We start from the raw sequence: 23,208 nt of genomic DNA, 5'->3' as shown, positions 1-23,208 counted from the left end.
ACGAAGTCACAGCCAATACTGCATCAAACAGGAGTGTGCATGTGTTTTTAAAGTCAGACTCTCCACTCATTTCAAGTACAAAAATTATTTATTTGCTACATATCGATTCCAGAAAACCCTAGGATTCCTTCCGCAGCACAGCCAAAATTTTTGGAAACTTCAATTTTGTGGCAATATCCAGAGGAGTTTCACCATTCTAGAGAAAGGTTAATGCAACATAAAATGTGAAAAGGCAATCCAGTTATTTCTAATGGTTTACAAAATAAACTAGAAAAGCTACAGCCATTTCTAAGCTTATTACAAAAAGAACACTAAAATCATTTTAAAGTGCATGAGTTAATACACTCAATGAAAACTTGTTTGAATGACACTTGGCATGCTGAGGACTTGGGATTGAAACTAAAGTTGAAATGACCCATCTATCTTCTGGACAACAATATTCCAGAGCAAATGTTTGGAAAGGCAAGTGGCACGTTACCATTTTGACTGTCTTAACATTCAAAACTACAAGGGAATTGTTTTCCCAGGAGGGACCACCAGGTTGCAGACCTCTTTACATCTCTGGTGTAAACACAAGGGTAAGGTGGGATGAATTATATGACATCAATGCAACATTTAGGAGCCCTGGTAAAACCTCAGATAGGCATGTTTATTGGGAGGTTAGTCTTAGCCCAGGACAATTTAGGAATGCCCGAGGGTGGAGATGAAGCATCTTCAACTGCTTCAGTAAACTTTTTGTACGTGTTCAATTCTAGTAGCAACTCATTAGAAAACATATACAAGGACAACATTCAAGTACTGGCTGACAAGTGACCTTCCACACAATTGCCAGTTAACAGCCAACTAGCTGGGAAGAGAACATCTGCCTCATCCCAATTTCATATTCAGAAGTTCCAAAGCCCCACACAGTTTACCTTATAGGCAGTTGCCTCAAGAGTCCTGGGAGGCTACTGGTAGCCATGGTTATCCCAAAAGGTGCAACTACATTCAGCGCACAGCACTTTTGACAGTACTTTGAAGTCAGTATCAGGGTATTGGCATATGCAAGTCTACCATACATTTCACATGCACGCCATGAATACCAGTAACACTGCCAATGGAATTTGCATACCTCACTCCATATTGTATGCTCAGGAGTCCATTCTATGGACAAGTACTTAGATAGGCTTGTCTTTCCTAATGCAGGCAAATGGGATTAGCATAGATAGGCATCACAGTCAGCATGGATGAGGTGGGCCAAAACAGCCTATTTTCTGTGCTCTGGTTTTAACGATTGTAAAATGGCACACCAGTGAAGATGTAGATTTATAGGTTTATCAATTCATGAAAATTAAAATTGGGGGGGGGGAGGGGGATGGGGAGGGGAGCAGGTAAGGGAGGGGGGGGGGAAAGCAGGTAAGGGAGGGAGGGAGCGAGATTTTGGCCTCCCCTCCTGGATTGATATAGTTGGTCTAACTGGTAGCACTTTACTCAAAGAACAGATCTGAATGCAAGCTTCAATTTTTTTTTACTCCCACATAGAATGAAGACCCACTTAATATTGGAGGAGGACAGAATGGTGTACAGAGGAGAGAAATAACAGATTCCCAACTCTGGCCTGTGTCCTCCAACTAAATATGAATAATTAAATCTTTGTCAATATTAGAATGCAATGGTAGTGCATGCAACACATTAGCAGTATCAAATATTTACCTTATTGGCAATGGATGCATCTGCATTTGCTTTAATGAGAATGGAAACAATCCTGTTATTTTTCATTTGGCAAGCATAATGAAGAGCTGAGTTACCTTTCTGTAATGAGATTTAAACAAAGCTTAAATTATATACATACATACATACAATACTTGTAGAGTTTGGTGCAGGAAAGGTGATTTTGGAATTTACCTTTTTAGAAAATCAAATACACGAGTGTTTGGGAACACACAGGAAGAACCAGAAGCTGGACAGGAGCCAGGAGGTGAAATAAGCACAGTTAAGAGGTTTAGCACCAGATGAACTGAAGGGGAAAGGTGGTGATCTCAGTGGTGGAGCTGACATGGTATGAAGAGGGAGCAGCTGCCCATCCTGCAGACTGGATGCAGGCAAAGTTTCTATGAAAGTCATTAACAACTCAGAATTAACATGTTCCTAATGTGATGGTTGATGAGCTTCAGATCAATTCATATCACAACTCTTTCCACTTCTGCAAGATGGTTCTTTATCAGCACAAAAGGTATACATTGCTTACAAACCTCATTTAAAAGTTTAATTAAAGGGGAAAAAACAGTGAAAGAATAGTGAAAGGTGAAAGAGCTAGACAATCTTTCAAGAGCCAGCATGAGGAACTGGGTTAAAATGGTCTATGCTGTGCAAGTTCTACAAGGTCCACCTGCAGTTTTAAGACTTAATCAATTCAATTTCATTTAAGTGAACAAAACATTATAAAGTCAGATTTATTGGTCCTTACATAGTCTGTTGCATTTACATCCACTTTAGCATTCAGCAACATCTTGATCAACATTTCATTACGACTCTTCTTTGATTCCTGTGCAAGAAAGTTAAGCAAACAGTGATCTGTACAATTTAAACTTACTCCATCTGCAATGCAAGTCATAAATATTTACCTATCACCTTTACGTCTCAGGATGAATCAGCTTTCTGCCTTAGTCATGATTACAAAGCTATAATGTTGAAAATTTTGAGATCCTGTTTCAATGATAGTGAACCCACATGTTGCTCTTGCAGAGCATATGTGGTTATATTCAATAATTAAGTACCTGCTTCAATCTGCAGAAATACAGCAGATTACATAAGCTAGCCCAATTAAAAAGCACCACACAGTAAAACAGTTTGAATTTATTATACATTGCCAAAATTAAATTCATTATAGTATAACATACGTATGCAGCATTGTGAATGAGGTTTGCAGCTGATTGGTTTGTTCCCAACTTGTGACCCCTGGATCTCTCCATGCTCCTCCATTCTGGCCACTTGATGATAGCCATGTTTCCACCTCTTTCTCCTCCACCACCAGCCCCCCCCCCCCCCACCATTGGTTTCATGTTCCAAGACCCTAATCTGTAGAATTATACCCCTAAACTCCACCTCCAATTCCCCCTCAAGTAGCTTCAATAAGAACCTCCTCTACAAAGCTCTTAGCCATGAGCCCCAACAGATCCTTGTGACTCAAGTGCTGAATGTTTGGTAGCACTTGTTTAAAACTGCTGAATAAATACACACAATTGTATAGAATAGGTTCATTCTCTAATATTTACATTAATTGTCAGCCTTGCCTGAAGATACTGCTGTAAGTAATTTATGCATCAATATTCTACCAATCCCAGCTCCTGGGATTTGCTGTTCCTTCACATCATACATCAAACTGAAAAACTTCTGCTGCAATAAAAGGCTTGCTTTTGAAAATGCAAAGATTTCTTCCTTTGAAGACCAACTGTGAATATTGTTCTTGCACAAGCAAATGTTCATTCTTAATACAAATCATATTCCACCCCCCCCCCCACCCCAAGGTAGGAGACATCCTCAAATTATTTTAAAACCTTCACATATTCCAGGTGATTTTCAATGGGCACCACATTTTATTTGATCTGCGTTCTTATAATCTGTGCTATTTCAGAACCACAAGACCACTATTTTATCCTCCCATTAGGTAAATTTTACAAAGATTATGGTACCCTCTTTCCTGCTTCTTGGGTATTTGTGCAATGACTAAAGGAATGGAGAGGAGTGACAAGCAGTGGATTCTGTCCAGTTAGAAAGGGAAGTCCAGCCAAGGCTTCCAATTTAACGGCAGGGCTTTAATTTTTTTAAAAAAGGAACAAAACATTGTTCCTTGCAGCTCATTGTGATTCTGTCCACAAAATGCCATAACAAACCTGGGACTGTACCCTGCCCCTAGTGATGCAAGAGGGAGTGGAGATAAATAGGAGCACGTCTGCATAGAAGGCAGGAGACTCTGTATTAGAGGTTTTTAAATGGGTTTTGTTATAATGTGTTGTGAAAAAAAAAGTTAATCGTTTGTTCATGGCAGCCATAACCCCCAAAATCTCATTCCTGCTGAGACTTTACATAAGCATCCGATCACCAGTCTCTCTCAGCATATCATATACTCAGGATAGATATTGAGAATTTAATCTTATTGCAAGAACCATTCACTGAAATGGAAGATCCATGCAGAATTTTCTCAGAGGTTATTGAAGGTTTGGGACTGATCATGCATTGACCCATTCCAACATCAGGGGCATAAATACTTGAAAACCAGACACTTTTTTTCTGGTTGTACAAATTACCTGTACATCCAGTGCACAGAATTGACTGAATCTAAACTGTGAATTTACCACTGCTGGTGTCTCCAGATGTGGTTCTCGGTGATCCCATCAACTCAGGCAGCAGTATTTCTTTCCCACAGGTGGAACGAACACAGCTGGGTGGATCAGATACCACATTCAGAGCCAATGTATTTTTGGTTGATATAGTTTTAAGAGATTTTTATACTATTGTCAGTAGTTGAGATGTTTCTCTGTTCAAGGGAATCTGCAATAATGAGACTTCATATCAAGTGCTGAATGAAGGTGCCATTAGATCCACTGCCCTTCCACTTGCTGTTCATTATATATAGATTATTCACAACATTTCTTTCAACTCTCCCAGTACCAATCAACATTTGGATCCATTATCACAACTGGTAATTACCTTCATCTCTCATCTTATGAGATACATGGAATGGTCCTTTCCTCACACCTTCCATCCCCACCCAACTTACAAAAAATCACCTTGATGCAATTATCAATATCCTGAAAAGGTTTGCGTTATATGTTAATACTACCTGACACGAGGTTAATGGAATTCTAATTACAGGAGAACTCTGATAATCTAGCACACTCAGGACTTGTGGTGCCTGATTTTCCAGACTATTGGATGTTGTTTCTTTTACTACCCTAACACAATTAAATCTTTGTTAAGATGTTGCACAGTATGATAATAAATTTTCCAATGGGCCCTGGTGAGTGGATGGGGTACAGTAAACATTCCAAGTGAACCAGATGACAAAACATCAGGATTTCTGAATAGTAAAATAGCAGATTGTTGGAGTGTTACTGTGTGATAACAAAGACCATGCAAAATAGTGTACCTTATTCAAGGAAAACTGGTTTAAAAAAAAAATCAATAAAAAGATGCCTTGCTGCAACAGTGCTGATCTATGCATCTCCACAATGCAAGAACACATTGGAAGTTGGACAGGTCAGCCACGCTGCAACTTTAAGTGAGGCTATATTAATTTTAAAATAATGGAAACACTAATTATAACAGTGGAAAAAAAAACACCCTATACCTACCATTATAATGTAGCCCAGGAGCAAGACAGGCATCAAGATGATGATTAACAGATAGTCCAGAAAAGTGAACCTTCTCTTTACAGCATAATGTAAACATGTTCGTTCTTTCTTTAAAATTGAAAGCAAAAATCAGTGAAGTAGTAAAACATTTGTTCAAGAATATACATTCTGCATATAGTTTAATATTCTGTTAACTAATTAATACTTCAGGCTGATTTCAACAGTTAGAATTAAATTTCATGTAATGTGGGCAATTGTGGAGCAGTAGGTCACAGAGGGTTGATCCAAGCCCTATTGATACACAAGTCAGAGCCATGCTGAGTATCTCTGATTGCAACACATTAATACTAAGTTTGTATTCCCACAGTAGTGCAAAGCATTCTGCAAAGTGCAGGAAAAGTACAAAGGAACAGGGAAGTTACTGTGGAGAAAAAGCTCAGATCAGGAGGTAGGAAATGGGAAGGCAGGGGGCAAAACAGGGCTAAATCCCAATGCCCCTGAAAACTAATCCTAGGAATTAGGATACACAGCTAACCTATATCCATTGTTTCTGACGCAAGCAGGATATCAACTTTTACCTCCTGCTCATTTGCCCCATTACTGCTGACTGCAAACACATGCTGAACCCCCAGGGCAGAGAGACAGCTATGGCAGATACATGGACTGTGGACATAAAGTATTACAGGATATTCAATAATCTTACACACATGATCAAGGTTACCAAATGAGTAGTCAAATCCCATTTCCCACCAACTGCACCAGTGGTTTCACATGCTGCTCAGTGCAGTACACAGTCATTAGTCACCTACCAGCATATCGATTGTTGCATTGAAGCCACCAGCCCTTGACCAACTGAGAGGTTGACACCATTGGAGGTACAATGTACCCAATCCTCTCCCTCATGTCCCACAATCTCTCTGCCCTTCAAGCTGCATATGGCATACTTCTCAATTGCTACAGAGACTGAAGAACACTGCACCAGTGAAGAGGACTACAAAGAGCTGGACCACAGAAGCAAATTCAGGATTGCTTGGAGTCAGTGAACCCACAGAAACAAAGTCTTCCCCACCCAGAAGCTCTGGATGAACCAGGAGATTCATAATCTTCTGAGGGCTAGATCTATGGTGTTTAGGGCTGGTGACCCCAAGTCATAAGTAGTCCAGTTACAACCTCCAGAAGGCCATTGTGAGATCAAAGAGGCAATTTCAGACTAAACTGGAATCACAGATGGATGTTCAACAGCTGTGGCAGGGCTTGCACAATATAACTTCCTGCAAGGCAAGATCAGGCAGCACAAGTTGTAACAACCCACTCCCGAATGAGCTTGATGGTTTTTATGCATGCTTTGATAGGGAGAAGTATGACACACCCATGAGCCCCCACATCTCCAGATGACCCTATAATTTCAGTTTCTGCTGCAGATGTCCAGGCATTCTTCAAGAGATCCACAAAAGGCATCTGGTCCAGACAGAGTACCTGGCTATGTACTAAAGATTTGTGCAGACCAACTGGCTGGAGTCTTTACGAACATATTCAACCTCTCACTTCTGTGGTCTGAAGTTCCCACCTGTTTCAAAAGGGCATCTATTGTATTAGTGTCCAAGAAGAGCATGGAGACCTGTCGCAATCATCCCATCCAAGCTCATCATCAAGCCTCAAGACCTGGGCCTCTGTACCTCCCTCTGCAACTGGATACTCTGCTTTCTCACCTGCAGACCTCAGTGATGATTAGTAACAACATCTCCTTCACGCTGACCATCAACATAGGTGCACCTCAAGGCTGCGTGTTTAGCCCTCTGCTCTACTCTTTACATACATGACTGTGTGGCTAGATACAGCTCCAATGCCATCTTCAAATTCACCGACACTACTGTTGTTGGACAAATCACAGGTGATGAGTCAGCATACAGCAGTGAGATAGGACAACTGGTTGAGTGGTACTGCAACAACAACTTCTTGCTCAATGTCAGCGAAATTAAAGAGCTGATTGTTGACTTCAGGAAGGAGAAGGAGGAGGAGGGTAAACATGTGCCAGAATACATGGGGGGGAAGAAAGATAAAGAAAAAAAAGTGGAGAGAGTCAGCACCATTAAATTCCTGGGCATTAACATATTGGGTGACATGTCTTGGGCCCAGCACATAGATGCAATCATAAGGAAAGTGTGCCAGCGTCTTTATTTTCTTAGGAGGTCAAGGATTTGAGATACAGCTTGTCACTGAACACTAACAAACTTCTATAGATGTACTGTTGAAAGTATCCGGACTGGTTGCATCATGGTCTGGTACGGCAATTTGAATGTGCAGGAACGCAAAAAGCTACAGAGAGTAGTGGATTCTGCCCAATACATCATGGGTACATCCCTCCCCACCATTTGCAGAGGGATTGCCTTAAGGCGGCAACATCTATCAAAGATCCCCACCAGTCGGGCTATGCTACCTTCTCGCAGCTACCATTGGGCAGGAGGTACAGAAGCCTAAAGTCCCACACCACCAGGTTCATGAACAGCTACTTCCCTTCAACTATTCAGTTCTTGAACCAACCAGCAAAAACCCTAATCACTACAGTTTAACAACACTATGACCACTTTGCACTAAAATGGACTTTTGTTCAATCTGTTCTTTCTTGTAAAAATTGCGTATAATTTATGTCTAATTTGTGTTTTCCTTGTGAATGCTGCTTATATGATGCTATGTGCCTGTGATGCTGCTCTAAGTTTTCATTGCACCTGTGCATACATGTACTCGTACATATGACAATAAACTCAACTTGACCTGACCACCAGCACCACCCTCACTGCAACCTTATTTTGTGCCCCTCTCTTCTTTCAGCCAAATTCTACCCATCAGGACAGGCTGGGGTTGAATGGTAAGGCAACGAAGACAAGGGTAAACTTTCACCCGATTTGATATTCACAGCCACCAGCTCAGAAACTGACACCTTACATCATTTACAGGTTGGCCGGAGGCAGGATTGGCATTTTACTGATAACTGGCACTCGGGGAAGGGCAAGGCAGGGCCCTATTTGTCAAAGGTCACACCCAACTTTACACTGTTCTGAAGGACTGCACTAAGGTAGTCAAAGGAAGAGGCCAATGATCATGGGCAATAGTGAATTGGTAGGCTTGCTCAAAATCCTGTGAAACATCAAACAAGAGGCCAAAAGGCAGCACAAGACCTTGTGGGAAATCAAAAGCCATTACTCTTCAGTAAGCAGTGGTCTTTCCAATCCTTTAAAAACCAGGGTCTGATGGCCAACATCTCAGCTTCCACTGCAGCACCAAAAGCCACTCAACATTCGAGCATTCTGGTGAAACTCAGACTTCCGCCACTTTTGCTCTAGATACCAGTGTACAAGATCCTGCAAGATGTTGCAAACCAGCATCCCAAAGGATATAGGGATAGTGCAGGAAAGTGGGACTGAGATAGAAGATCAGTCAGAAACTTGAATGCTAGAGCAGGCTCAGAAGGCCAGATGCCTACTTCTACTCCTCTGTCCTGCAGCATATGCTGCCTGTGATCACAAATTAACTGTGCAATGGAGGGGAAAGCTGTTTGGTTTTGATGCAGAGCAGAACTGACATGAAGCAGTTGAAAATGGTGCACATGCAGTCAGGTCACTGCATGCTGGGTTCCTCAAGCTGTCACCTGGTCCTCCCCATTCAGAGTCAAGTTCATTCTCTCTTGCAAGTGAACATCAGTGGCTGCCCTCCAGCAATAATGAATAGGAAATAACATTGAATATAGTTACAGCTGCAACTTGGAAGAAGCTTGAACTAATAAGGTTCATGGTCACCTTAATAACCATTGGCAATGGTCCTTGTCCTGCTTCCAAGGTTGCAGTTATCAGTGCAGAATATGGGCATTCAAAGATTTACTGAAGCATGGATATTATTCTAGGGTGTTGGCCCCAAACACCTGGTTGGGGTCTAGTCACCTGCTGGGGCTGTTCCCCACTCCTCCACCATGCATTCCCTTTGCTCATTTCAACAAAGTACTCCAAGAGGAATATCCACTAACCCATCCATGTCTGGGAGCAACTAATTTGTGTTGAAATTAGGCCAAATGCCTCAGCATCTACTACATCCCTCCCTGCAGACATCAGCAACTTTAAAAATACCCTGGAAAGTGTTCTTAAAATCATAGCAGAGGTCTATAGAAATTAATCAGCAAGGGATCTGCAAGCAGTTCAGCAGACGGATTAGGAATCTGTGGGGAGAACCAGACTTAAAATTTCCAGGACTGGTGACAAACAAGTTTCAGATCAGACCAATTTCAGTCTTGGCTTACTCTGCATTCTACTGGTGGGTGAGCTCAGCCCACATCTCTGGACCTTTGCCACTAGAGGCTCTGGCACAAATCCCATCACAACTGCGCACCCATGCATCAGACATCTCTAATTCACCCCTCAGAAAAGAGCCAAAGTTTGGAGGCACTGTTTCAAAAGGGTTTAACAACAGGCTGAAAGGATTTGGAGAAGCAGCATGTGAAAGGCAGCCACAAGGGCAAAAAGGGGAGCAAAGAGCATGTTCAGTGTTAGCAAAACAGAACTACCCTGTCTATTGTCCCCCAGGCCCAAATGGCTCTAAGCCACATTTAGTAAACACATTAGGTACCACAGTAATATATAATTATTAAATTCTACTGAGTTAGTGGAGGAAGGGGGTCATTGTGCATCGGGGATTATCTTGCCATGAGTACCCAATATTTGGCAGACACTACTTTTGTCTATTAACTCAGGTTGTCGTTGGTAGACACACTGGTTCAGCAGACTTGCAGGTAAAATTGGAAAAAGGATAAAAGTCGGCCTGCTCCATTTGGTCAAAATGTTTCTGGTTGGTGACGTGGGAAATTGGCCACCTACTGAGATGAATGTTTATAAATCAGGGAGGGCAGAAGAGAAATAGTTTCCTAAAAAGCATGCACAAAAAAGGTGGCCAACACCAGACTCAACTGCAACATTGGACTCAATTCAGCTATGGGAGGAATACTGTGCGACACTGTTAATTTCTTTGCTGCAAATGTTGTTGAAGTAAATGAACAGCAGTTTCTCTCCAATATTGTGGGAGCCCCCCACATGCAGTGTAATGAGCAACCTGTTGAGCCCAGAGAAACCCAGGTGATGAAACATCAAGAACTGGTGGATTTGATGAAGAATCCCTTTAACCAAAAAACGAGCTCAGGGAGAAGGTTTAAATTTGCATAATGGCTAAGCAAACTTGATGCAAAATTGACCAAGTTACATGGCTAAAATCAGGAAGTTATCACAAGACTGCAATTAAAGCAACACACTCAAATGCTAAGGGAGACAATAGTGTAGGGAATGAGTGATAAGCAGACTTAAGTGGCTGTTATCAGAGGCAAATAGGACCTTTTGGGGAAAAAAAGGCATTGAAAGTTCCCAAGCAGGGGAAAAAAATATAATCAGCAAATAAAAGCAGTCTTGATTGAAAGTCCTGCATGTCTGTTGTGTGAAACAGCATGCATAAGAACAAGCTGCAACTTGTCATTCTGAAGAGAGTAAAACATCATTTTTGAAAGATAAACAAAGGCCTACATAGGGGAAATGTTCAGCGTGCAAGTTTTAAAGGATCAGATTTAAAATTAAAACCACTGTTGTCATGAAGATAAGTTACACAATAGTGACATTTCAGTTTGACAACAGTACAGCATTGCACTGATTAACAGAATGAATACAGAGCTGGGTGCCCAGAAAACACCAAACTTAAAAATGGCAGTTATATCAGAAAATCTGTAAAGGGGAAGGTACTGGAGTAGTTGGAGTTACTAAGTGATAGTGAAATACCAAAGTTAAACCTTCCCACAAGTGGTTGTTGCAGGCTCTGGACCAAGCTGTTGGGAAGAAGCTGGCTGAAAAAAGATCCCCTGGATCGGAGGAACATTCACCATATTAAAGTAGGTTGGAACATAACAGAAGGTGCTATGGAGAGGAAATGGTTCTCAAAGAGGAGTTGGGCACCCAAGCCAAAATTCAGGTTGATCACAACACCCCACCATGATTCTTCAAGCCAAGGTTGGTGCCCTATTCAAACAAAACCAAAGTGGAGAATCAAGTCTTGGACTGGGATACTGTTCCCAGGACAAGGACAGTTGTCTGGAGGACCGCAGTTCACCAAGTTGAACGCGATTCATGCAGATCAACAGACAGTGTTTGACGAGCAGTCTAAGGAGCTCTTGGCTGTCGACACACACAAGAGCTTGTTCACATATAACGGACAATTTTTCCAGTGTTTTCTCCATCCTCCAGAGAACCACAGAGGAATGCTGCAGGGCATAACCAAGGTTGCTGCAACTTGAGTGATATCCTGGTTAAAGAGCACTAGGTATGGAAGAAGTGAGAGCTGGAAAAGGCAAACCCACATCCAAGTACAGAACTGGGGACACCACATGGAAGCTAAAGAACTACTCCTAGTTCGAGAGAAAGGTTATTACCAATGCACCTGTCCCAACTAACATAACTGAGGTGAAGGCAAAGCAGGAATTGCTGAATTCTTAAAATAAATTCCCACCACATCTAGTAACACTCTTTGTTCCTGCAAACAGGTGTGAAATGGAGGGGGACTGAAGCCCACGAGGCTTTTGTGGATTCTGAGGAATTGCTGCAGTCTGCTGCTGCTCCAGAACCAGAGGGTCTGCACCAGTACAAACAACATTCTGGATCGTGCAAGTTTTAATGAGTCAGTAACTGGAGGGATGGATTTTGTGACAGCTAGAGTTGGCAGGGAGGCAAGACAGTTTGCCAGAAAATATTACAAAATGTAACATATGCACAATATGAAGGTTAGAGGGTTTCCTTCCAAACCTCTGATGTAAATCCCTGGCTACAATGCAATGAGAGAGAAACTTTTGCAGAAATAGCATCCTTTATATTCACTGAACTCCCATGTTGGCACGGGGAATAAGACTGGACACATTAAATCTCTGGGGGTTGTATCAAACTTTCCATGTTTTCTGTCTAATAGGCAGCCTCGAGGAACAAGGCAACTCAGGGTGGAGAGAGAACACAGGGTGGCGTTTACAATGCAGCTTGTTGGGCCAAGAAGAAACATTACATACAGGAGCAGGAATGTGCAAGAAGCTTTACAAGTCCAAACACACAAATCACCTTATTCTTGAGATTAACATTAGCTGCTTTTCTCAGTAGATATCGTACAATTTCAACCCTGCCTGTTCTGCAAGCAGCAATTAATGGGGTGTCTCCATACAGCACATCTTGTTGGTTTACATTGTTTGTTAGCAGTAGTTCCTTCAGCTCTCGAAAATCATTCTGATATGCTGCTTGGCAGATGGGCTGTGGAATAGAACAGAAATACAAATCAGCATTGCAAAGTTGTTTTGTTCAGACCCGTTACAAAAAAGCCTTCCCATTTTCCTCTTTCATGCAATGAAAGTCATTTCACCTTAAAGTTACAACTTTAAATACAAAACAAAACTAAAGCATGACAAAAGCAGCAGGATATTAGAAATCTGAAAATTTTGAAAAGAGTAAGTGCTGGAAATATTTCAGGTCAGGCAGCATCTGCGGCGGGAGTAACAGTTAACATTTCACGCTAAGCTTCTTTCTTCAGACTGAAAAGTCATTAACCAGCAGCATTAAACGAAAGATGCAGTTGGTACGAATCCTAAACTTACGGAGGTTGATTTTACAACCAAGTATTGGAAAACAATAGGTCAGATAGTGCTTGTAGGGAAGAGAAAAGGCAAAAAGGTTTCAGTTCTAATATTTGGGTCTGAAACACAAATGTGGCCAGGGAAGTTATTAACTGCAGATTTCCAGCATCCAAAGCATTTTGATGATTTTATTTTCTAACTTTACCACGGATCATAAAAAAGTTATTTAAAAAAACTTAAGAATGTAAGAAATAACAGCAGCACATCTTAGGAATCACAGTTGATCTTTTGCTCTCATGTCCCTCGATTTGTCTTCCCCCGTTCGCGAAAAAAAAACAGAACTCCCTCCCACCGGTCCCAAACAGCTGACTGGGCATCTGGAGCCCTTCCAAACTTGCGGATTGATTGTCAATTAGTTGAACTGTATAGAGCTTGCATGTGATAGGTATTAAATATAATGAGTTGGATCTCTTCTTCAGAAAGACATCCCATTCATAACATTCAATGATTTTCGCAATTTAAAATTTTGTTTTAAAGTCACTGGGTCACAATATCAAGACAGACGAGAGTTCTCAAACACCTTGTTCTTTTGACTTCCACTTCTTGTCATTCATTTCTGTCTTTTGGATAAAGTCAGTGACGGCGCACAGTACCGTCCTGACCAACATTCTTTGCCAAACACAACAAAACAAATCATTATCTGTGGATGCTGGATCCCCAGAAGTCTCCAAGACAAAATAGTTTCAAGAAATATGCAACAAGTTGAGGCACAGATTAGTTACGATTTAAACTGGAAGACAGAGCAGCCTCAAGAGGCTTATTGGTCTCCTTCTGCTTGTGATTCACAATAAACACTGTACCCTGACACAGGACCACATTGAAAGAAACAGGCATGATCTCCAACACTCATCTCCCCAAGCAAATACCTCAATTTACTGAAAAGGATTGGACCATTAGTGAATGCTCCCAAAGAGAGGAACAGGGTAAATAGTCATCAAGTGCCTTTAATCAAACACACTTGCTCATTAAATCAGGTTTGAAGTAACAGTCACACCATGTACCAGACAATGACTGCCCTAGAGAGAATCTAGCTATTTACCCTTGACAATCAATGGACCATCATTATCAAGTCCTTCAACATTCAAGTTTGTTGGGGTAGTAAAAGCATCACTTTTGTCCAATCTGGACTACCTGGTGCCAAACCCTACCCATTGTTTATAATACACAACTTGGGAGAACAAGGGAGTACTCTCCACTCACCTAGGTGAGCAAACTATCCACCACCATAAACAAACATTCATTCCAACTTTGATGCATGATGCCATCTACAAAATGGACTACAGTTACTCAGCAAGGCCACTCCTACAGATCCATGATCACTGCCAGGAAGCACATAAGCATGTGAATAGGAACCTGAAGGTTCCACACCAACTCACACATCTAGACCGTCGAAATACATCACTTTCCCTGCAATCACCAAACCTCACTTGTGGAACTCCTTATCCAACAGCACCGTGGGAACATCTTCGACAGTAGGACTGCAGTGGTTCAAGGCAACTCACCAGGATCCTCATAGGCAATTAATATCGGCAACGTCAGCAATACCCTTGTCCCTCGTGAATAAATTAAAAATAGACTCAGCAGACCAGAGGGGAATTTGATGGTTGGGAGATAGGAAGATTTCTGTTAGTTGTGACTATGTGAAGCGATTCTCTGCTCGAACTCCCTCAAATTGTCACTTCCAACCGAGTGGGTTAATTGCACATTTCCAACATCCACAACCTTGGCTTCCCCGTTCCGGCAGACAGACACACCTTGTTTTTCACCTCATTTCGAACCTATCAGCACAACCCACTTAACCATAAGAACCAACACCTTGATTCCTTCTTGCAGACGGTTTGCGGAGTTAACCTGGGAAGGACCCAAAGTGCAGGAGACATTTTATCATAATCCAAATCCAGAATAATCAGGAGGGCGATTAAACAAAAAAAAAACACAGATCTACTCGTGTGAACAAAGTTTCTAGATCAACCCACACACGCAAAACTTCTCTAACTTCAACATTCCTCCAACTCTTTCTCCGTCTAGAGATAAATACCGTCAATAACATTGGTGTCAATTTGTAGCTAAAATGTTTCCCTTCAGTTGGAAGTGTAGAACAGTCAATAAATGCACCCCTCCCCACCCCCACTAGTTTTCCAGTGCCTGTCGAAGTGTATAAAATGATAATTTAACAATAGCTCAAACCACGCAGCAATTCCGCTCACAACCCTCCTGGCTGTTAATAACCAATTCACGGCTGCACCTACCTCCGAGTAAAGGATTCCCATCTGTGTCCCGAACTGGCTGTGAACAGGTGGCAGAGACTGCTGCCTCTTTCCAGGGACACTCACCGCTGCTGCTACCACCCTTGGACTTCCTCTTCCCAACATAACAAACCCCAATCCCACCTTCACCAAATCTTTGATGTTTAAAAACTAGCTGTTCCACCGGGGGAGGTGACTATAAAGTAGGGAGTGTCCGTAACTTTCAGCTCGTCCATTGGACGAGGTTATACCTAAATTTCCGGTGAGCGGAGCTGTCTTAGTTTTGGAATGTGAGTGAACAGGCTCATACAGGAGAGCAGGCTGACAACTACATTTTTGTTCAATTTGGTGGCAAGGAAACCCGCTCAGTTAATCTACTATTTCATTTGAATGCAGAACTCTCCTCGATTCTCATGGATCATTAACTTCAATATTCCTCCAACTCTTTCTCTGTCCAGACTTAAATACTGTCAATAACATTGGTGCGAATTTGCAGCAATTAATTAGCTAAGAACATGCGTACTTAAAATATATTGAGAATCAAAACTAAAACGGCAGTAATAAAAATAGAAAAAGCTGGTATCATTCAGCCGACCTGAAATGTTAACTCTGTTTCTCTCTACGGTGTTGCCTGACCTGCTGAGTATAACAACCATTTGCTATTTTTTAACAAAGCATATTGTTGTTTTGCCCATCACACGTGAAAATACTCCAAATGGGCAATGTTCTTGATGAACAAACAGGTCTTTCCACAGCCAGCTGTTATGATTTGGCATGCAAGCTCTGATGAGGAGTGAAAGCAAATTGGATGAAGTCATGAGCTTTTTATTTACACTGCCCTGGGGAATGAAAAAGGGAGTAGATTTAATGGCTAGCTTATCCAAAGTAGTCAACCCAGACATGATGGAGTGAAATTCCTCTTCCTGTGTTGCGTGAATCTATGATTTTACTCACCAAGATTACATGCAATATTCAGATGAAATAGGATTAAAAGGTGGGAGATAATTTGGCCAAAGGTGTGCTATCATAAATCAGTCTCCACTCTAAAGTCATTAATTCTGTCTTAATGATATTGTAATTGAATTATGAATGTTGATCTCCACATATATAATGTAAATTACCCTAACATATGGCATTTGCCCTAACAATTTGTCCAATCACCCAATGGGTGATTGATGGTCAGCATGGACTCAGTGGGCCAAATGGCCTGTTTCATGCTGTATCTCCATGACTCTATGACTATATGACTTATTTCATTCCTGCCAATAATGGTGCTGCAGTGTCTTCACTGGTCCAGCGTGGTATGTATGCATGCATTGTTTCCAATGTAAAAGGATAAATGGGAATTTCTAACAAAAAATAGTTTGTCAGCAAGTCTATATAAATAATAAAAAAGTATTTTCAGTAAGTGGTATTGAGGTGCACCAAGAATGAAAATCATACAAATAATAAATTTGTCTTTGTTGAAATTATTGTTTCATGTGCCTTGCCTTTATTTATTAAAAGAAAAAGCAATACACAACAATTTATGCCGTCTCATTCTTGTACATTTGTAACATCATTTACTTATTTCAGTATTTTACTACATTACATTCACAATAAAAGAATTCTATGTGATTAAAATATCCAGTGACTAGTGCATATCTACAACACTTTAAAAATGATCATGTAAAATAAATGTAACATTGAATGTCATTGCTGCTTTTGATTAACTCAAACATATTATCAAAATCAAAACAAAACTGCAGTTAATGTAACAACACTGTGCTGTTATAATGCTATATGAGCAGGGCAATGGGGCAAATTGGATAAAAACAGAAAATGCTGTAAAAACTCAAAAGTTCAAACCACATCCATGGGAGGAGAAACAGAGGTAACATTTCACGTTTTTTTTTCTGAATTTCGTTTACTTGTCATTCACTGCCACCTCTCTTCTAGGAATGCTCCTGAAAGGTTACCTCTGTTTCTTTTCCCCGAGATGTGGCCTGACCTGCTGAGTATTTTATTTTAGATTTTCAGCATCTGCAGTTTTTTTTGGATTTTTTTTTTACTTCCAGATATTCCTTACAAAGAGACAGCATGAGCATGACAGGTGGAACAACCTTTTCCTGTGTATTTGATTCCATTGTTCAATACCTCAGGAATATACCAATAACCAGCAGAAAATAAGGGCTAGAATGGGCTGCCTCACAGTTTTAAATCTATCTCGGTGGATAATTAATGTACTTTTTTTCCTCAGATATTCTTTTATATAAGGAACATTGGAAGAAGGAACATTTAGCCTCTCAGGTCTGAACCACTATTCTACATTAACATGTTTGATCTGTGAACTAACTCCATATGTCTGCCTCTTTTCTATATCACTTCTCACCTTTGGTTAACAAAAACCTACTAACCTAATATAGAAAACTAAATGTGGAGGAGAGTTCTACCATTATTTTCATGCAGGTGTGTTTCCTAACATCACACCTGAAAGGTCTGGGTCTAATTACTTTTCTGTCCTCCGTTCCCCAATCAAGGGAGATAAGACAAAACTATTTCTGCTATAGTTTCCTTAAATACTTTGCCAACTCTTTTAAGCCATCCATTCGCTTTCTAATTATAGGGACTAGATCCCTGGTGTCTGTTATCTCATCTTTTAATGTATCTCATGCAATTGGGATATTATTCTGGAAAATCTCTGCTATATTCCTTCCAAGGTGAAAATATACTTCTGTGTTGTGTCCAGAACTGCTCAATTACTTTGTATGTGGTCTCCTTGGGAGATTTTGTAACTAATCCCATGTGGTCAAGTCCTCTGGGTATAACACATGTTCATGTTATGGGTTTGCCCATGGCTAAGAGAACACTGCAACGTCTCAGTTTCACTGTTAGAAATTTGAACTAATGTCCACATCTGACAAATTTAGATTTGATTGTAACCACTTGCCTCTCATCCCCTGTAGTTGCAGTCATTGGTTATGTGTAAGAGGTGGTCCAGCAGATTTTAAAAATGTGATCAATCACCAAGCAAGGCAGCAGACAATGTCATAGTTGTGGATTATTGCAGAAAATCTCATCCTTTCAGCAAGTTTCACATTTAAAAGAACAGTGCTATCTGAGTTAATAACCTCCTATTTCCAAAGTGCCATATTTCACCTGCATAAATTTATGCCTTTGCCAAGGCTCATTGCTTTTATAGCCTATGAAAAATTACTATATCCTATTCCAAGGATACACACTTCTGGAAAGAATGCAACATCTTTCTCATGTTGAAGTATAATAACTAAACAATTCGCGCACAGAATTACATTGGAAAATGGAAGTAATAGATGTGTTTATAGGCTCTTAGAGTTGTACAGCTCAGAATCAGGCATTTGGCCCACCACATCCATGCTAACCTTTGTGCCCATCTAGTCCCATTTGCCTGCATTAGCTCTGTTTCCTTCAATGTTTTGCCCATTTAAGTGCCTGTCTAACCTTCTCTTAAACATTGTGATTGTATCTGACTAGCTACTACCTCATCTGGCAGTGAGTTCCAGGTATCAACCATTCTATGTTTAAAAAAAACTTTCCACTCAGATCCCCTTTAAAAGCCTTCCTCTCACCTTAAATCTATATCTTAAATGATTCCCCTACCACAGGAAAAAGATGTTGACTATCTACCTATTTATGCCTCTTAATATTTTATATACCTCCATGAGGTCATCCCTCAGCCTCCTTCACTCCAGAGAAAACAAACCCAACGTATGCAATCTCTCGCCCATAACTAAAATCCACCAATTCATGCAACATCCTGGTCAATCTCCTCTGCATTCTGTTCAGCACAACCATATCACTCCTATAATGTGGCAACCAGAACTGCACACAATATTCTATGTACAGTCTAACCAGTGTTTTGTAAAATATCAATATAACATTGCAATTTTTATATTCTATGCCCCAATCTATTGGTGTGTCATATGCCGTCTTCACCATCCTATTTACCTTTCAGGGAAAAATGGACTTGAATCCCGAGGTCCCGCTGTTCATCAACATTCCTTAATGCCCTACCATTTATTGTATATGTGCTACCCATATTTGACTTCCCAAAATACATCATCTCCCACTAAATGGAATTAACTGGGATTCCTTCCACCCAACTTTCCATCTGATCTACATCCTGCTGTCACCTTAGACAACCTTCCTCGCTATCCATCCCACCACTAACTTTTGTGTCAACTGTAAACTTACAAATTGTACTTCCCACATTCACATCCAGGTCATTAATATATATCACAAACAACAAGAGTCCCAGCACTGATTTCCTGTAGTACACCACTGGTTACAGACTTCCAATCAGAAAAGGATCTTTCCGCCACTACCCCCTGCCTCGTATCACCAACCAAATTTTGAATCTAATTAGCCAGCTCACTTTAGATCCCAAGGATCTTAACTTTCTGGACAAGCCTACCATGCAAGACCTTGTTAAATGCCTTACTAAAGTCCACATAGACAATGTCTACTGCCCTGCCTTCGACAATATTCTTAGTTACCTCCTCAAACATTCAATTTCTTGCATATATTTTGTAATCATCCTATTGGCATCAAGGAATCCTTTTCCCATATAAAGGTTATTTTCCAATCATCCCAACTAATATTAAATGTCATGATTACTGTACTTCTTTTCTGTTTTCATCATCAGCGCCTGTCAGTTTCTGACTTCCTGGGGTTTTAATTCCTGGTGTTTGGTTTAAAGGTGCCAGCATTGGATCCTTCCTTTCAGCTGAGCCTTTATGCCTTGAGTCTGAGTTAGGAATTAGAATGGATGGATCCATAGACTTTCCAGTTGCACTGATCTATGTTTACCAAGAGGCTTAAATTCCATTTGCTGATAAGTCTAGTGGGGATTTCCCATTATATACTTCCGTGGTCTTTTTAGTAAAGTGGTTGATTTGAGGGATTTTATCCTTAAGTCAATTCTGTCCTCCCAGCCTAATTTGTTCCTGGTGCTGATATTAAATAAAGAGGGTTCACCGTTGCTGTACCAATCCATATACTATACAAGAGGTGGAGGATGAGGAGAGACCTGATAGAAGTTTATGAGATTATGAGAAGCATTAATAGCTTCTTTTTCCCAGGGTTGAAATGTCTAATACTAGAGGGCATGTATTTAAGGTGAGAGGGAGTAAGTTCAAAAGAGATGTGTGGGATAAATTTTTTGCACAAAGAGTGGTGGGTGCCTGGAATGACCTGCCAGGTGTGGTAGTGGAGGCAAATATGATAGAGATGTTTAAGAGATTCTTAGATATACACATGAAAAAGCAGAGAATGGAGGGATAAAGACATTGCGTAGGCAGAAGGGATTATTTAGTTGGGGATTTAATTACTAGTTTAATTAGTTCGGCACAACATCTTGGACCAAAGGGCCTGTTCCTGTACTGCATTGTTCTATGTTCTATGTATATTCTGACATGTGCCAGCATGCAGAAATGCTAAGGCTTTGGCTGAACTGCACTGCCGTTTCTGGAACCTCTCACACTGTGCTGATGGGAGTTCCAATGAGTCATTAATATTATGTTAAACAGAAAAAATAGGGTCAAAGTGCAACTTCCTGCTAATTGTAGAAAATGTGTCTGGAACATTTGATAACAATGTAAATTGAGCATATTTGGCGAGTTGTTTTCTGAGGGGCAAATTAAAGGGATTTTTACACATAACGTAATTGACTAAGTGTGGGGAGCCTTTAGCTTTCACCAAGTTTCAAAATCATTAGTCATGGCTAGGGAGGGTGTGAGTGCCAGAGCAAAATAAAGTGAAAGGAAGCCTTATGAGCAGCTGCTGTGGGCAAATGTCACAGAGTCATGGAATCGTACAGCATGGTAACATGCTCTTCGGCCCACTGAGTTCATGCCAACCATCAAGCACTCATTTACACTAACATCATTTTATTCTCACAACATTTCCTTCAACTTGTCCCGGATTCTACCACACATTTACACTGCTGGGGCAATTTACAGTGGCTAATTAATGTATCAACCTGCACAGTTTTGGATGTGGGATGAAACTAGAGTGCCCGGGGAAACCCATATAGATACAGGGAGAACGTGCAAACTCCACACATACAACACCAGAGGTCAAGATCAAACCGAGGTCACTGGAGCCGTGAGGCAGCGGTTCTATTAGCTGTGACACTGTGCTGTCTATGCCTGCTTGATTGTACCACACCAAATCCCTTGTTTGATGGATGGCCATAGAGGAAAAAAAATGTTCTTCAATTCACATTTCTTGACACGTGCACAGATGATGCAGCTTTGCATCATGGAAAATTGCAATACGGGCCATTTACCAGGAACACAACACCCCCAGAACGCAGGAGTCACCAGTATCTTGATACTGCACTCATGAAGCAACTGCCATTGTCTGATACTGATGTGTGAGGCAATCCATGAACACTGAAGCATTTTAACAGTAGCACTTGCTGTTTAAGCAATTGTTGGATATAAATTCACCCACTTCGAATGAGCAATAATGATCACCAACAGCACCTTCCCAAAGTCCAGCAAAACCAGCATGGACTCTACTCCATGGCCATTCCCAGGAATGGAAAGGAGCAAGATCAGATGCAGATCAATCTTGCACCAGGTCTGTTTTCTTGAGACCTGGTTCAAGTTTGTGCTCCATCGTAGGCCACCACATGGGCAATCTAACTAACCCCTTCAACATACAATTTCCTGGGTGCATGTACTGTAATCATGTCACAGGAATGCCTGGCCTTGTCTGGGAATGACAACTTTAGTGTCCCATACAATGCATCCATCTGCACTTCTAAGTTCTGGGAATGGTAGGGTGTAACTAAGGTTCTATCCCCATAGGCCATCCTTTCATGACAAACTCGTGAACAGGACAGTACCGGAGTCTTAGGCAGTCTTTTGCTGTCTGATTTGCACAGAAAAAGTTTCCAGATGATCCATCTATCACCATTTGCTCTCTGCAGTTGGAGGCTGTTGTTGGCTGTGCTATCAAGGAGTACTGACATAACAATAACCCATTCATCAATGCCCAGTTAAAGTTACACCAAGATCAGTTGTCTCCACAACTCATCACAGCCTTGGTCCAAATAAGGACCACAAGAGCTGAATTCTAGAGGTGAGAAAAGAGTGACTGCCCTTGACATTGAGGAAATATTTGACCAAGTGTGGAATCAAGCCACCCTGGTAAAACTAAAGTCAATGGGGATCAAAGCAAAAGCACTCCAATGACTGGATTCCTTGCACAAAGGAAGATGATTGTGGAGGTCAACCATTTCAGCCCTAGGAGTTCCTCAGGGCAGTGCCCTAGGCCCAACCGTCTCCAGCTTCTTCACCAATGACCATCTTTCCATCATAAGGTCAGAAAAGTGGATGTTCACTGATGATTGTACAATGTTCAATTCCATTCACAACTCTTCTGCAAACTAAGCACTCTGCCTGCATATTGCAATACCTAGACAACATTCAGGCATGGGCTGAAAAGTGCCAAGTAACATCCATACCACAAAAATGCCGGGCAATAAACATCTCCAGCAAGAGAGAATCTAACCACTTACTCTTGGCATTCAACAACATTAATATCCCCAAGATACCAGCAACAATATCCCAGGGGAACAACACTGATCAGAATTCTGTGGCTATAATAGGTCGAAGGCTGGGTATCCTGTTGTGAATGCCACATGCCTGGAAGAGTGCAGTACCAAACACTCTGAAGAAACTCAACACAATCCACGGCAAAGCTGCCCACTTGATTGGCACCCCATCAACTACCTAAAATATTTATTTCCTCCATCATCAGCGTAGTGGTGTGTAACCTTTATAGATACTCACCCAGGCTACTCCAATACCACCTCCCAAACTTGGAACCTTTACCGTTAAGGACGAGAGCAACAGGAACACCACCACCTGCAGGTTCCATCCAAGTCACGCATCAATCTGACTTGGAGATG

The 23,208-nt window shown here is 41.2% G+C and overlaps 1 protein-coding gene across 1 annotated transcript; it reads right to left on the bottom strand.

Annotated features, from left to right (window-relative positions):
• Positions 1–69: 69 nt before the first annotated feature.
• ankrd22 (ankyrin repeat domain 22) lies at positions 70–15,498 on the bottom strand. Its single transcript, XM_052027602.1, has 6 exons — positions 15,273–15,498; positions 12,458–12,643; positions 5,334–5,441; positions 2,447–2,524; positions 1,693–1,791; positions 70–196 (listed from the first exon to the last, which is right to left on the bottom strand). The coding sequence occupies exons 1-6, from the start codon at positions 15,393–15,395 to the stop codon at positions 119–121; spliced, it is 672 nt and encodes a 223-aa protein (XP_051883562.1). The 5' UTR covers positions 15,396–15,498; the 3' UTR covers positions 70–118.
• Between the last annotated feature and the right edge of the window lie 7,710 nt (positions 15,499–23,208).

The sequence above is a fragment of the Pristis pectinata genome, chromosome 12 (assembly GCF_009764475.1).
Source record: "Pristis pectinata isolate sPriPec2 chromosome 12, sPriPec2.1.pri, whole genome shotgun sequence".
Classification (NCBI taxonomy): domain Eukaryota; kingdom Metazoa; phylum Chordata; class Chondrichthyes; order Rhinopristiformes; family Pristidae; genus Pristis; species Pristis pectinata.
Note: the sequence above shows the minus strand (reverse complement) of the source record. Positions and strands in the feature narration are given on the sequence as shown.

Bases quoted from the DNA above. Each gene is read 5' to 3' on its own strand.
- ankrd22 (XM_052027602.1), bottom strand. From the start codon at position 15,395: ATGTTGGGAAGAGGAAGTCCAAGGGTGGTAGCAGCAGCGGTGAGTGTC. The intron at 2,525-5,333 runs GTAGGTATAGGG...TTTCTTGCACAG, and splicing joins TCCTGGGCTACATTATAATG to GAATCAAAGAAGAGTCGTAA. The intron at 1,792-2,446 runs GTAAGGACCAAT...ATCTCATTACAG, and splicing joins ATGTAAATGCAACAGACTAT to AAAGGTAACTCAGCTCTTCA.